The 15969-nt window shown below is 43.9% G+C and overlaps 1 protein-coding gene across 3 annotated transcripts in view; it reads right to left on the minus strand.

Moving 5' to 3' along the window:
- Nucleotides 1-14730, minus strand: part of MAP3K15 (mitogen-activated protein kinase kinase kinase 15) — an 86518-nt gene extending 71788 nt beyond the window's left edge. Inside the window, exon 1 of one of the 3 annotated variants that reach the window (XM_032100763.1) lies at nt 14134-14730. In XM_032100763.1, coding sequence (XP_031956654.1) covers nt 14134-14449 — 316 coding nt within the window. In that variant the 5' untranslated portion in view covers nt 14450-14730. The remainder of the gene's footprint in view (nt 1-14133) is intronic. The other 2 variants (XM_032100764.1, XM_032100765.1) reach the window with 2 other exon arrangements.
- Nucleotides 14731-15969: the final 1239 nt, after the last annotated feature.

The following is a 15969-nucleotide window of genomic DNA, read 5'->3' on the forward strand; positions in this document are numbered from 1 at the left end:
TTTATGAATTAAAAATATAGCATATAAAAAAGTGAGACTTTCTTAGCCTGAATCTCTTCTTTTTTCCCAAATGTGTTTTTTACAAACAAGTATCAAGAGACATCTCCATCATTAGCACTGGTGTTTTTTATGTACCAAACTGAGGTATCCCACCTCATAAATATATTATAGATTGCCTCTTCATGTTGGTGGATTCCCATACTGTCATTTAGGACCCACACAGAGCACAGTCAGTTATGCGCAGAAAAAAATGTTAATTGAGGAGAGGCAGTGTTATCAAAGTGCAAATGCAAATAAAATTTACATAAAGCCAGGGCATCCTCTTTGAGCCAAGAGACTTGCACTCATACATAGATACGGAGTCCTTGATACACTATTCTGGATGGTGGGCAGATGTGGATTCACTCTGCTATTTTTATCTTTCCTATAAACAGTACAAGCTTTATGTGCCAGTCTAAAAGACTGCATGTGCAACTGAAAAAATCCTTATGTACCACTCAAAGCTGCAATTTTAAAAATGGGCAGCTTCCATTAAAAAATGAAAGAAATCTATTTCAAGACACTACGTAGAGATCAAAAAAATCTAGAATTTTAGTAGAAGCTGATCTTTCTAAAGTCATAGCCACTTAATCTTTAACTATCCTATAAATACAGCACACTTCCAGCATGTAGGCAGAAAATATTAAGCATGAACACAGACTGTTTGTTATCACAGTGGAACCATTCCCTAAGATCACTACAGAGTCAGAGGAACATTAGTCCTTCCAAACGGTGATTCAGACACAATGAATCACATGAAATTGTGATTTTACAACAAACCCCTAAACATGGTCTCCAGCATTTAGCAGAATGCTTCACCTCAAAAACACAGAGCTGTTTAGGTTGGAAGGCACCTTAAAGATCATCTAGTTTCAACCCCTTTGACATGGGCAGAGACACCTTCCACTAGTCCAGCTTGCTCAAGGTCCCATCTAACTTGCCCTGAACACTTGCAGGGATGGGGCACCCACAACTTCTCTGGGCAGTCTGTGCCAGTGTCTTGCCATCCTCACAGTTGTCATAGGTTAGCAAGCATCGTCCCGGAAGGGACGTCCTTGCTAAGAGGTGCTTACAGTTTCCTCTGGGAACTGATAGAACCTATCAGCTGGCCAGTTTGAATATGGACAATTCTCTAAGCCACTTAAAGTTGTGATCACCTCTGTTATCCACATTTAAGAATAGGCAAACTCCCCCTCCAAGCTCTCTCTCGTTTCCGCTGCTGGGGCAGGCGGCTGCAGGCCCCGTGCGGGGGCCAGCGGGCCCGGCCAGGCCCTGCTTGGGCCAGGCCGGGCCGGGCCACGGCCATCCTGAAGCCATGGACCTGTTCCAGCCATGGAACGCCCCCCACTGCCTTGCCGTGGGCAGCCGGAGCGGCTCGGCTCTCCCCCCTCTCCACTGCGATAAGAAAAATTCAACATTCCAGCTGCAAAGCTGCAAGGCCGAGGTGAGAGTAACCCTTTTATTGCTGTGAAGAGCTGAAAACCTGAGGGAAGAGAGAGAGGAGATGCTTAAAGCTGAAATTCTGTTGTGAAGCTATGATATATCAGAGTATCCTGTTGTAATTTCATGAAGATCTGGGGGGTGGAGTGTTCAACTCGTAAGCAAAAGCACCTGCGCTGAGATAGGCAGATGCTGACGCAGCTGTAATTTCATGAGAAGTTTGGACAGGGAGAGATGAACCAGATGAGGACTTTTGCTCCAAACGGGAAAGGAGAAAACCTCAGTCCGTAGAGATGAACCAGATGAGGACTTTTGCTCCAAATGGGAAAGGAGAAAACCTCAGTTCCTAGAGATGCTCCCAGAGATAGTCCTAACGATGAAGATGATGAAGACCCCTTGCTCCCAGGGAAGGAGAAGGGCCTCTGTTTTTGTTTCTGAACGGCTCAACCTTAAAATTGTACCCCAAAAAACTTCAAGAGTGGACCCTCGAAAGCAGTTGCGGGAAAAGCTGCAAGTCGGGGGAAAGGACTCACACGCAGGCAGAGAGACTCCTCTTCCTAAATGGACTGAACAATATTTGGAAGTGGGCGGCTGTCTCGTTGTGATACTGTTTTCATAGCATGAGCAAGAAGAGACTTCTCTTTCTAAATGGACTGAACAAGGTTATTATGGAAGTGGTAAACAGACTGAACATCTTAAGGGTTGTCTTTTCACATTGTCAGTGGGAGAAGGGAGGAAGGTGGGGGGAGGAGGAGAGTTCTGAAGGTGGTTTTTTTTTTTTTTTTTTTTTCTTCTTTTTAGGTCTGTTAATAAACTTCTTTATATTCTTTCAAGTTTGGTGCCTGTTTTGCGTTTCTCCTAATTCTTATCTCACAGCAGATCAAGAGTAATGAGTATTTTGGACCAAACCACTACAACAGTAAAGATCTTTTTCCTTAAATCAAATCTAAATCTGCCCTCTTTTAGTTTAAAGCCATTCCCTCTTGTCCTATCACTACGGGTTTTTGTAAAAGGTCCCTCTCCAGCTCTCTCATTGCCCCCTTTAGGTACTGCAAGGTGCTATAAGGTCACCCCAGAGTCTTCTCTTCTCCAGGCTAAACGACCCCAACCCTTTCAGCCTATCTTCATGGGAGAGGTGCTCCAGCCCTCTGATCATCCTCATGGCCTCTTCTGGACTTGCTCCAACACGTCCACATCCCTCCTATGTTGGGCCCCCAGAGCTGCAGGTTGGGTCTCATTATAGCAGAGGGAGAGAATCCCCTTTCTCTCCCTGCTGGCCATGCGGCTTTGGATGCAGCCCAGGTGCAGTTGGCTCTCTGGGGTGCTGGGCCATGTCAAGTTTCTCATCCACCAACATCTCCAGGCTAATCTGTACCTTGTCATGGTAAGACTATGCAAGAAAGTTTAGATTTAAGATGCTAAATTCTGAATGTTCATCTATAAAATTGTCCAAAATACAAAAAACTTGTGGAAATTAACTTGTTATTCTTCTCAGAATTTGTATTATACCATGGTAGAGGCACTACTGAAAAATGAGGAAGCTGAAGAGGCATTAAAGGGTAAAAAAAAAAAAAAAAAAAAAAAATCCATCATTCTTTTTTACTTGATTACAAGCCAGAAAGTCAAGGCAGTTTCTGGTTTCCCCTAAACAATATGAAGACTTACCCAGTCTTGTTATTTCACTAAGCAAAAAGCTAAGTTTATCAGTTGCAAAATTTAATTATCATGAAAACAAGAAATCCATCTTAACCATTTTCAGACTTCATTCTGATTTGGATACTTTCTCCAGCTGACAACAACCCATAACTTGTCAGTTACCTTAAGCACCATAAACAACAGTAGTAAAAACAAGCACAGTGCCTGGCTTTGCACTTGGTGATCATGTCCTCTTCTCAAACTGGGTTTAAAAAGACTAAAGCATGCCAAACATCCATTGGCAAAGAAAATACTGAAACAAGTATCTCAGCTCCACAGAAGGCAGAGATGATGCTGATAAAATCTGACAGTTACTGTGTGAAACAGGATTGTGCACACAGAAACTCTGCTAAGTAAGGCAGCCCACTACCAAACAGTAACACCATGGTAAACATTAGCTTTTCTCCTGTAAATTTTTATTATCTACTAAGATTAGCGCAACAGAGATTACTGGTCTAGCACTGTTAGAAAGCAACACACAGACAGAATACAGCCTTGTACTGTTTTCATTTACCAGCTCCCAACTCCGGTTTCACACTGTCACTCTCCAAGCAAAGGCAAAACCAACAACTAATGTCTCCCTCAACACACAAAGTAGCAGAAAGAAATTTCTTTCTTCAGGTTCTGTGAGTGAAAAGCAGCAACAGTAGAGTTAATGCAGCTAGTCTTCACCTGAGTGAATTATTACGGGCAGATATTTTTCTGCAATAGAAAAAACCTGCAGCTTTTCTGTGACTAAGGCAAAGACACTTGATTCAGCACAATTTCTTGTGGCTGATGTAGCTACTAAATAGTTGTAAAAAAATTTAAAGGGAAGGAGGGAGAAAGGACAGCAATCAAGTGGCAAGTAATTCACTACCCCAAGTTTAAAAAAGTAACTTCCCTGTTATTTTCCCCACAATCAGTTTCATAGAATCTACCATTGGCTTTGACTTGCCTGGAGGCAGCAAAGTACCACAATTCATAGAAAGCACTGCTGGCACCAGTATGAAACCAAAGAATTTTAGAGAAAGTTTATTGTCATGCTGATTTACATGGAAGTTTGTTTGTTTGTTTTCCAGAACTAATGCATTTTTAGCATACACTTCAAAAGCTTTAGAAATCATGTAATAAACACTTTTCAAATTGTTGAGAGGCCCATGACCACCAGTGGTTGAGCTACAGTTCTGTGCATGAGGGCATGTTTTCCTGAACAGAAAAAAACCCCCACAAAACGCAGAGAATCCAGACATTTCCCTCCATAACATGATACAAAATGAAACAAAAAAGATTATACTGAAACAGGGTTAAAAAAGCACTTAGAGATTATTCTCCTTGTGTTTTGCTTTAAAGAGATACTGAAGACTTTTAAAATGTAATTTAAGAATAAAAGCAGTATATACTAGAATAGACACTACTATATGTGCCCAGGTTCTGCTATGATAAACTGGAGTACTTCCCTTACTGCTGGATTTAGCTGTACCATCCCACATCAGCAGAAGGCTAGGGATGTAGTCCTAACAGTGTCATTACTGTTTCATCACATTTCAGATTTCTGCCTGTCACCAGAGCCTGCTCCAGTTAAAGAAAGATTATGCTAACCAAGGCTGGGATCATGTACCTTCAATGTAATAAAAGCTGGAGTACAAGTTTTAAGGTTGTGAATCCTATCGGGCTTTGCACTCCAAGACATAACAGCTATTGAACTACTGACTTAGACAAAACTTTAAATGCTCAGAAGCATTACCAAAGAATATCTGAGAAGTTTTAATTGTACCACCTTGAACACCACAGCAGAATCATTGACCTCATCAGGCTGACCTTATGAAGGACAAAAAAAGCATGAGTGGTTTCCCATGACACAGCAATCCAGTACTTGTGTCAGAATTCATGTCTCCTCCTTGCAGACTACAGCAATACAACTTTTGTTCCTGACATGTTTCTATAACCAGCCCAACCTCACAGGAAAAGGTGAGAGTAACTGCAGCACTTCTGAAAGAAGACAGGTAGAGTGAAATTATACTGTGAGACACATTTGACCCATTGACTGCCCATTGAATTCCCCTGACCTCAGCCGAGACTGGAGCTACGCTGTTTATATCCAGCCTGTGCCAGGGCACAGGATAAAGCAACAGCTTCGAGCCCTCTCTTGGCTCAGCCTCAGGCACCCATCTTGCTGTTCAAAGGTAGCCTGAGGCTAAAGCAATTCACATCCCTCCTGAAGTGCATGGCAAACAGAGCCTACCCTGTTAAGAGATTTCACCTGCAAGCGGCAAACCACACTGAGGCCCTCCTAAGGAAGACCCTAAACTTATCTCGACTGCCAAATTTCAGCCACATAACACCCCTGCAGCTGCTCCTCCATATGCATGGCAGCAGCAGCATGCCCTGAGTATCTCCAGGTTTGCAGCCAGAGTTTGAATTTGAGGCTTGTGATGCTGACTCAACAAAGATACTGCATGCATCCTCCAAACACAGCTCCACACACCCTCTCCCTTTCTGCAGTCCCTGATCACAATGAGGCTTTCCTAGGATTAGAACACCAGGTGAGTATTGCAGGAGGAACTGTCTGAATGCATAATTAATGCACTTCAGAGCCGGGGGAGTCAAGATACTCAGGACTGACTTTGGTGCACACTGGCCTGCATAAGGGTATAAAATGCTGGCAGAGACAGGGCCAATAGATTCCCAGTGTTTCAAGCAGCTTCCAGGTGGAGCCCCCTCCCAGCACCGAAGCCTGCAGCGTATGTCCAGCCTACAGATAGGAAACACTGACTTTTTGACAGGTGAGTAAAAAACACTAAGATCCAGTCACATGTGGAGATAAAATCCTAAAGCAGCCACATAGGTGCCTTGTTGCTTTGGAATTGTGAATTCTCTGAGGCCAAAGACCGTTAACCTGCACTTTTCTAGCCAAATCTGCTTATATTATAAGCCTTTAGACATAAACTGTTGACCAAATCTGAGACTAAGTGGACCTAGCGACACCTAAATTTCTCTGAGTTTAGAAAGCAAGGGGGTCTCACTGAAGTTCATAACTGGAGAGACCATGACCCTATTGCACTACTATCTGTTTTAGATAGAGTTATTTACATGCTGCATTACAGCAGTATTTAGACACTGAATTAGCAATAAATCAAATAATAATCATGCACATAGTCACTGTATCCTACTTCTTGTTCCTGGCCAAGAGCCTTCTCTTTACTACTCTGACACAAGTCCATCTTGAGGAAACCAAAACATCTCGAGATCTCAATTAGGTTTTGCACAAGTCCTTACACATCAGAAGAGCTTTACCTCAAGGCAAACCAGGAACATTAGTTACTTTTTAACTAGTAAGTATGTGCAAGTGTAATTTAACAATTAAAAAAGCAATGTATGATTACACTGATAAAATAAGAGCATGACTGCAGAACATAATATGAGCTACCACATATCTGCCATAATTTGTCTATTTTATGGGAGGATGGAAATTAAAGCAGTGTAATTAACCCACATAAGCAAACACTTCCTTCATTTTTCTTTGACCTAATTTTGTGACTTCAGGTCTAAGAGAAACAATTCTTAAACCTATGAAGAATATGCTACACATAGCACAGCAAGACTGAACAAGCATGCAATCACTGCAAAGGAGATGAGCAGCTGGGAGCCACTGAGAGTCAACTCGAAATGCAAAAAGGCAGAACTGGAGATCTGCTTACCAACATCTCACAGTCAAATGGCAGAGTAGATTCTTTCAGAGCAACTTAGGAACTGTATGAAAAATATGTTCACATATAATTCTTTAAAAAAAAAGTGACCTTTAGAATTAGTGGACTGGTATGCATAGCCAGCACAGTTCTTTCCTCCTATCAGAGGAAAAAAACTACATCAGAACAACATTCACTGATAGAAAGAATTCCAGAAAATGCTGCAAGTTTTATTTTTAAAAAAACAATTAAACAACATTAAAAACAAACAAACAAACCCCCCAAAAGCCCAAACAACCAAAACACACTTTAACTGCAGTGTTTTCAAGGGCTGTGTGACAATAATTGGTCTTCAAAACTCAGGCAGTTCAATAGATGCAGTTGTTCCTCTCTTCAGAATAATCCTAAATGTTCAAATTTTCGAAGTCATTTGTAATGGTTGTAATGGGTGTAAAAGCTTCTAAGTCTATTTAGTGAAATTCAATAAGACTTAAAATCACACAATGAAAAGTATTACTTGCAGAGTAATAGCAGAAACACAATTTATATTGTATTCAGAGAGATGATTCCTTGTTAGCTGATTCAACAGCTAAGAATCATGTGACATGCTTCTGGCTACAAAACCCAGTCACACAGTCGAATTCTGAGGAGCCTTCTCAAATTTAGTATTTAAGTTCAGGAGGAAAGAAAGACAAGAAAAGAAAATAGACAGCTGTAGTCTGGGTTGTTATATAGTTTTGTTGGGGTTTTCTCATGCAAGGAAGTTTCATGCACAGGAAACCTGGGAAAAGAAAGAACTGCACTCTTTTTCCTTTATCCAGAAGTCATGGCACAGAAATGAGTCACTTCACATAGACAGTACATACACCTATTCATAATCTCACCGTGGAACAATGGAAGAAGCCCAAATTTGCATGGCTAGTATCAGATTTTTAGAGATGCAAACCGCTTCATTCAAAGCTTCAAAAAAAAGGTAGGACTTACACTGGGTTTGGATTGTTGGTATCTCCTTCCACATGACCCATCACAGCTAAAAATAGATCTTCCAAAAGGAGAAGTAATAAAACAGAGTCTCTCTCCATTAGAGAGAGGTTCTCCGTTTCTTCTTTTTGTTATTAGTATCTTTCTCTGAATACAGTCCTGACCTTGCATTTGGTCTATGGCAATACACCAAAGAAAATTCTACCTATTTATGGTCATTTATTTGCAGGTTCCTAAGCCCGTTCAGCTGACATTAAAGGAGCTACTTCACAGAACATATGCAAGTTGAACCGAAGTGAAGCCTTTCAGGTTACACACAGAAAATGCAAAAGGGTTGACACAAAGCCATTTATCACAGCTGACAGTCTTGGGATATGTTGACTACAATGGAGAGAACAAGGGGTAATGAGTTTAAACTGAAAGAGGACAGGTTTAAGTTAGATGTTACGAAAAAATTCTTTTCTTGGAGGGTGGTGAGGCACTGGAATAGGTTCCAGAGAAGTTGTGGATACTCCACCCCTGAAGGGTCAGAGCCAGGCTGCATGGGGCCTTGAGCAATCTGATCTAGTGAATGGCATCCCTGCACAAGGCAGGGCGGGGTGGAACAAGATGATCTTTAAGGTCCCTCCATCCCTAACCTTTCCATTATTCTGATTATGAAAATAATGGTCTCCACTGTTAAACAAAAACATGCAAATCTCTGAATACCAATAAGCATTTCTGAAAGAAATGTCGGAAATTGACCCCAGCTAATATCATAAAAGCAAAATACGCCTCTTGGATGCATCATATGTCACAGCACCTGAGATGTATCATAACACAAAACCAAAGCCTACAGAGGGTGAAAGCAAGGACAGATAGCCTGGGAGGAACACAGAGAAATTGTCTGAGCAGCCACCAGGGATCAGGTTAGGAAAGCTAAAGCGCTGATAAAATTAAATCTGGCCAGCGACATCATGGGCAACAAGAAAAGCTTTTAGAGGTACGTTGGAGATAAAAGGAAGATAGGGAAATATGATGTGTCTCCAGAAGGAAACAGGACACATGGTTACCCAGGATATGGGAAACACTGAGGTACTCAGTAACTTTTTTGCCTTGGTCTTCACTGGCAGATGCTCCAGCCACACCACCAGAGTCACAGAAGGAAAAGACAGGGACTGGGAGAATGAAGAACTGCCCATTGTAGAACAGGAGGTTTGAAACCATCTAAGGAAGCTGAAAGTGCATGAATCACAGAATTAATCAACCAATCACAGAATCAATTAATTAGGTTAGAAAAGACCTCAGAGATCATCGATCCAACTATGTCCTGTACTTCACCAAAAGCAGCGTGGCCAGCAGGTTGAGGGAGGGGATTCTCTCCCTCTATTCTGCTTTTGTGAGACCCCACCTGGCGTGCTGCATCCAGCTTTGGGGTTTCCAGCATAAGAAGGGTGGGGACCTCTTTGAGAGGTTCAAGAGGAGGACTATGAAGATGATCAGAGGGCTGGAGCACCTCTCCCAGGAAGACAGGGTGAGAGGGCTGGGGCTGTTTGGCCTGGAGAAGAGTAGGCTCCGGGGAGACCTTATAGCACCTTGCAGTACCTAAAGGGGGCAATGAGAGAGCTGGAGAGGGACCTTTTACAAAGGCTTGTAGTGATAGGGCAAGGGGGAGTGACTTTAAGATGAAAGAGGGCTGATTTAGATTACTGTGAGGGTAGTAAGGCACTGAAACAGGTTACGCAGAGAGGTTGTGGATACCCCATCGCTGGAAGTGTTCAAAGCCAGTCTGGACAGCAGACAACCTGGTTTAGTGGAAGGTGTCTCTGCCCATGTCAGAGGGATTGAAACTGGATGATCTTTAATGTCCCTTCCAACCTAAACTGTTTTATGATAGTGACATACAGACTTGATTGTATCAGGCTTGTTACTGTCATTTAAAACTGGCCTCACACACTTGGATATAAAAGGACTACAATATGGGTATATCACAGGGTTTTGTTATCAGAATATTTGGTTTGATGTCACAATGCAGAGCTTTGCTGGAGACACCTGAAGTCGCTCTAGATGTGCAGTACCACACAGAGAAAAAAGATCAGGTCCCAAAAGCTCTGCTGTTGCACTAAAGCAGCACAATACCCAGCCCAGCCTCTCATCCACCACCTTCCTGTTCTGAAGATAGTTGGTTTGCTTCTCTTCATATTTTTGTATTCTTTGAGATTTAAAGCAAATACACCCCTAGCCACTGAGTGAGCTGCATGGGAAAAGAAAGGAAAGATTTTAAGTATTCCTCAGAAAAACAGCAAACCCTGCCTGCTGAAGTAAGCATCAGAGCGCTAACCCTTAACTCCACCACTGCTCACTGTCACACCCAGAGGCAAAGATCAACTGCAGCAGGAAGGTCTGATGAAGCTTAAGAAGTTATTGCCCTCAACTGTCATTCCTGTCAGAGACTGCACTCCCTGCAGCAGAGTCAGCAAGGGAAGCTGTGACTCCAGCTAAGCTACACCGGTACCACACTGTGTATTATCCTAAACCAGTGACAAGTGTTTACTGCACCTGATACACTCAGCCTTTGGGCTGACGAAGTTGAAGCACCCCTGCCAATTCTGAAGTGGGGACACTGGCCTTCTGAGGGCAGAGGGTTTCAGGGAAAGCAGCTGGGAACAGGCAACAACGATTCTTCCAGTGGGTGCCAGAGCCTGAAAATTAGGATCCAGCAAATATATTTCCTCCTTCCCCTTTCACAGTGAAACATGAAGAAAAAGAGTTTCAGGGACAAGAAATTAGGGTTATGTTAAGAGTGGTTCAACTATAGTACAGAAATAAGCAGGACCCATGTTTCAGTCTCTGGGCTCACTCCCAAGTCTTAGCTCTGGATGATGACAGGTCTGCAGAGAGCACACATTTTGGGGCTGCCTTATAACACAGGATATTGGTTATAGAAGTTCATACATAGCAAGACAGCAGAAACAGACTTCAAAATATTCCCCCTATACTCACAAATTATCTGACAGTTTCCTGGATTGTCAGAGGAATACTAATTAATCTCAGGTCAACATTTAGCTTTATTTCTCAGTACACCGGTCTCTCTCTAGGTTGTCTTCCTTTCAGCTGATTTTCATCTTGCTGACTGTAGTAACTTCTAAATGCTGTGGTCAAATGGTCAAAGAAATATTCCAAGCCTCAAAACAGACTACTGAACATCCCTCATGAGGGAAAAATATAATCAGCTACAGAGACAGGATTTCATAAACCAAAATGGGAACATCCAAAATCTGTATAACTGTACTTTGTACACTCCTTCACTTATTGCTGTAGCAATACCCTATTGTGTGGCACTGGAAGCATTAAGATTTGATAAAGTTTTGAGTAGACAAGGAAAAAAAACCTACATTTTTTCTATCTAACATCACCTTAACAGAGGTACAGATCAGACATTTGACTTTGACATGATGTTTGCTTTCTTAGTACATTCAGAACAGGAACATCCTTTGCAGCTATAAATCACTCTACCTGTAACACCACTATAGCCAAGTCACACTCACCTTTTCACTGTGTCTCTCAAGCTGTTTCTGAATGCACTGCAGTGCCTACAGTTTGATTTTCTCCATGCGATAATTCTGAAGAAACTTTAAATTCTCAGTTAGCTCCTAGGCTCACTGTTCATAGGGAAAATTGCTTTTATTCTCTGCAAAAACACTTCACACTAATGGCCTATACCCGGTTTTATTCCAAAAATATTACCTTTCTTTCTTCTCACAGATACAGTCAAGCATCCTTGTTGCTCCTCTACTAGGCAGATATCATTGCCCATTTTTGAAAACCATAAATTACTTTGCTGACAGCTTGTTTCTAGCACACAATGAGCAAAGAAATCTTTCTTTTATCAAGCTCTTACCTCACAAGTTTTAAGTTTCCTCTCACAAGTGCTGTAGTTCCCCCTCAACACAGCAAAACCTTAGAAAGTTGAGTGATTTCTTAAGGTCAGGGTCATCCCTGCATTACCTGCAGGTCTGCAATACCTGACTAAAGGTGTAAGTCATGCTTCCATTCATGCTAAGATTTCAAATGATGGGAAGTCAGTAATGGCTACAATCAAGGAGAAACACACATATACTCTGATTATGGAATATAAGTGGGTTTTCAGCACTTTTCCCAGTGTTCTACTGAAAAATCATCCACCAGAAAACCTGTCTGAATACAGGAAAGAGGTTTCTGTGGATCTTTTTCATTGCACTCTGTCCTTAAAGTTTGCTGATTTTGTCACAAAATGTACTTATATATTCATACCAAGTACGGTAGGTAAACTTGCTTTGGAGGGGGTTGTCTAATGGCTGAGTAAATGACTACAATTTCAGACACAGTCAGGGAAAAAGGCTAATGGATAACATTTTTAACAAAGAGCCATAGATACTACTCACAATGAGATGGTCTTTGCTGCTCAGTCATTAAGCATTAGTAGATGGTTAAGGTTCCACTAGCAAACCAAGAGATGGCAACAGGCAAGCATCTCTTAGAAACCCCCCACTCATTACAAAGCAAGAGGGACTGCTTTTCAAGGCTCTGCCCCCCAGCTACAGAAAGTAAATATACACTGTAAGAGATATCTTCAGTATGGGAAACACCTGCTCAGTATCTTACCCAGGCAGCAATAAAACTTCTTCGGATTTTTTTCTTTTTAAAGTAAACACACAGGAACTTCCTGACACAAAGTTCATCATGAACCATAGGAGCGTTCATATTAAAACTTATTCTTAACGATGTTCTTCTTAAGAACTGAATAGATGCCAGCAATCCCAGGCATACATAATCCAAACTAAAATGTTGTCTCCCTGGCTGATCTCAAATCGTTGCTACTGGAAAGAAATCCACAAAAAGACTATTTTTAACAGTCTCTGGAACAATTCCTGATTATGGACTATTCAATTAGTTTTTAATTGACAAAATCTGGATATAAGAGTGTTGAAGGTGTATCCAGTAAAAAGAAATTTTACTATTACAAAATAGTATTAAATAATGAATTAAATAGTGATAAAATGATCTTGGTCTGACAAGATTACTTGAACGCAAAAATCTGCAAAGTTAGGGCACATTCCCAGAGAAGAGGCACTCACTTCAGAATGCAGCAATTTAAGAAAACCTTTTAAATAGCTGTCTCAGCTTCTCAGTACACTGCACTGCAGGTGTGTGTCTAATACATTAATAGCGCTATTAGTAGAAACGGAGAAATAATTTTGCGTTGGTAGGTACCTTATTATGCTTACCTTCAGAAGGGCTATAAAAGAAATTGCTAGTTTGTGTAGCAAGGCACACAAAGAATATATTACACATTTGTCAACCTTGCTAGTAGAGATATAACAAAAACACCGACTGAGAAAAAAACAATGACAAAAAAGGATGTGAGGTTTCTCAATATTTGGGAGACTTACTGGGATGAAATGGACTCATAATCATATAAGAATTTAAAATAAGACTGAAGTTTTAAGAAATATTCTTCAACACATCTCATGAACAAAACAAAGTTCTTATGAAAGATGAACATCAACATGGACTTAAAGAGTACTTTCCATCTTTGGAGTCTGTGAATTCCCTGCATTTCCTAATGCTGGCTCATACAGATAGGAGAAATATGTATGTCTGCATGCCAGCAACAGGTCCACATACTCACCTTGATTCGTTTATAATACCTATTGGCTCAGAGGCTTCCTCTGTGTGCTCAAAAAGCTCACAGCTCTCTGCCATAGTGCCCAACTAGTCAGGCATTTTTGAGTGAAGGGACAGTAGCTTTTTTTTGAACCATCAGACACCTGTTAACAGCTGGAACCTGAACAGGGTGGGCAATACCCACAAGTGTTCCTCGGGGCCCTTGTTCAGAGCAATACTGGATCACTTTGTTCACATACAAGCCAATTTCACAGTCTGGAGTGAGAGTGGGTGAACATGAAGCCTCTAGCCAAGCCAGATCAGAGGCTGGCAAGCCACCCCAGGAGGAGCTCTGCTACGCCTTAGAGCTCTTGGTACTGTAGGATCCACAGTTCTGCTGGGGCAACGCACCGTGGTGACTCAAGCAGCTTCTGTAAGAGCCTGAACTTTTTTCCCAAACCTTCTCCTCCTCAGTGTGCTGGACGCATTACACCAGGATCCCTTCGCACCCATTTCCCTGTCCCCACACCTCTCGCCAAGAGCCCCGCTCCCCCTCTCCGGCACCGCCCTCACTGAGCGCTCCGCACTCCTGCCGGCTGTGTCCCTGCACGACCCGGGAGGGCGGCGCGGGGCAGGTCAAGCCTGAGCCCCCGCCCCGCCTCCCGCTTCAGCCCAGCCCGCTCACCCGCGTCGTAGAAGGTGTCCAGCACCGCAGTCTCGCCGAAGTCCAGCTCGCCGAAGTTGACGGTGCTTAGCTGGGCTCCCTCGGCCTCGCAGGCCCGCAGCAGGCACTGCCGCGCCCCGGCCTCGGGGCTCCGCGCCCCGGTGCCCGCCTTGGGCGGGTCGTTGAGCACGTACACGGCCCGCAGGCAGCGCGGCCGCGGGGCTGCCGAGCCCAACTCCGCCGCCTCGGCCTCTGCCGGGCCCCCGGCCGCCAGCTCCGGCTCCGCGCCGGGGGGTGCCGGCTCCGCGGCCGCGCTGCCGCCCGCGGGGCTGTCCATAGCGGCGTCGAGGGACGAGGGGAGCGCGGTGCTGCCGGCAGGTGCTCAGGCGGGGCCGCGTCCCATCGCGAACAGCTGGGCAAACTCCGGGTGAGGCGGCTCCCTCCCTCCCTCCTCCTGCCCGCGCTTCTCCCCGCGGCCGGGGGGGGCACGGAGACGGGACGAGGCGAGGCGAGGCGAGGCCAGTTGAAGGCGGCCGGCGCGGAACAGGGCTCAGCTCAGCTGGGCACCGCCCTCCCCTAACGAGACAGCCCGGGCAGCCCAGCGCGGAGCCCGGCTCCACCCCGCCGTGCCTTCCCGGGACAATGCGCCCGCTCCCGTCGGCGGCACTGAGAGCGAGCGGCGCCGTCGGGCCGATCGCGCCTCGTTTATCATTTGCCCTGCCCGCCCCTCGCCGGCAGCAGCGCCCCCGCGCACCGCCCGCGGCTCCGCTGCCCGTGGAGCGAAGGCAGCTGCTGCCCGCTTGTCTTCCCTCTGCTCCGTCGCAGCTTCTCCCCTACTGAGCCCCCTGTCCCAGTTGTTTACAGGACTTTGACCACAGATAGACTGTGTCAGAAGTTTGGGTAATAGTTCATCCTTAAATTCCTTCTCTTAATAATCTCCCACGATCATGACAAAATCAGCTTCTAGTAGCTCTGTGTCAATTCCTGGCTTCTTTATAAGACCAAAATTAATTTTGATTTTCTAACACATTTTTCTTACTAGCTACCCTGGTGATGGCAGCCTGGGGTTTGGCACTGCTACTGGTCCAGGCAGTGGTGCATGTGGCAAGAGAAATGAAGGGCTGGCTCTGCCTGGATAATTTTGTATCTCAGCCTTGTACCCCAGCTGTCAAAAGGACACCACACCAATACGGAGACCACAACCAGCCGGCAATCAAGGGAACAGCGGAAAAGCGCAGTCCTCCTGCAAATTTGTGTTTGAAGTAGTAAACCTATCTTTTTCATTTTATTTTCCACTCGTGGTGACAGATGGGGTTTTAAACAAAGTGTCTTCACCTTTTGCTGCAATGTGAAGAATATGTGGCTACCAGAGACAATGATTTTACCCCATGCTGTAATCATAGAAACAGAGAACTCTTAAGGTTGGAAAAGACCTCTAAGGTCATTGAGTCCAACTGTTAACCCAGCACCACCATGTTCACCACTAACCATATCCCCAAGTGCCACACCCACACCTGAACACCTCCAGGGGTGGTGACGCAACCTCTGCCCTGGGCAGCCTATTACAATGCCTCACCATCATTTCAATGAAGTAATACAACAAAAGCAACAATCAAAGGCTTACAGCATGGTATTTTCCTCTCTAGGTGTCTGGCTGTTTGGGATTAAAATAAATTTATTTAGAGAATATGAGAAATGCAAAGGCTTAATTGTAACTTGCTCACAACTTAGCACAAATAGGCCCTGCATGAAACACTATAGGTGGGCTTGAAATGAGCTCCCTTTGTCAGCATAGCTGGCTCAGCAGGGGAGGAAACAGAGAAAGAGCAGATACTTTCAAATAAGGGCTGAGACTTT

Source organism: Corvus moneduloides, chromosome 2, assembly GCF_009650955.1.
Source record: "Corvus moneduloides isolate bCorMon1 chromosome 2, bCorMon1.pri, whole genome shotgun sequence".
NCBI classification, from domain to species: domain Eukaryota; kingdom Metazoa; phylum Chordata; class Aves; order Passeriformes; family Corvidae; genus Corvus; species Corvus moneduloides.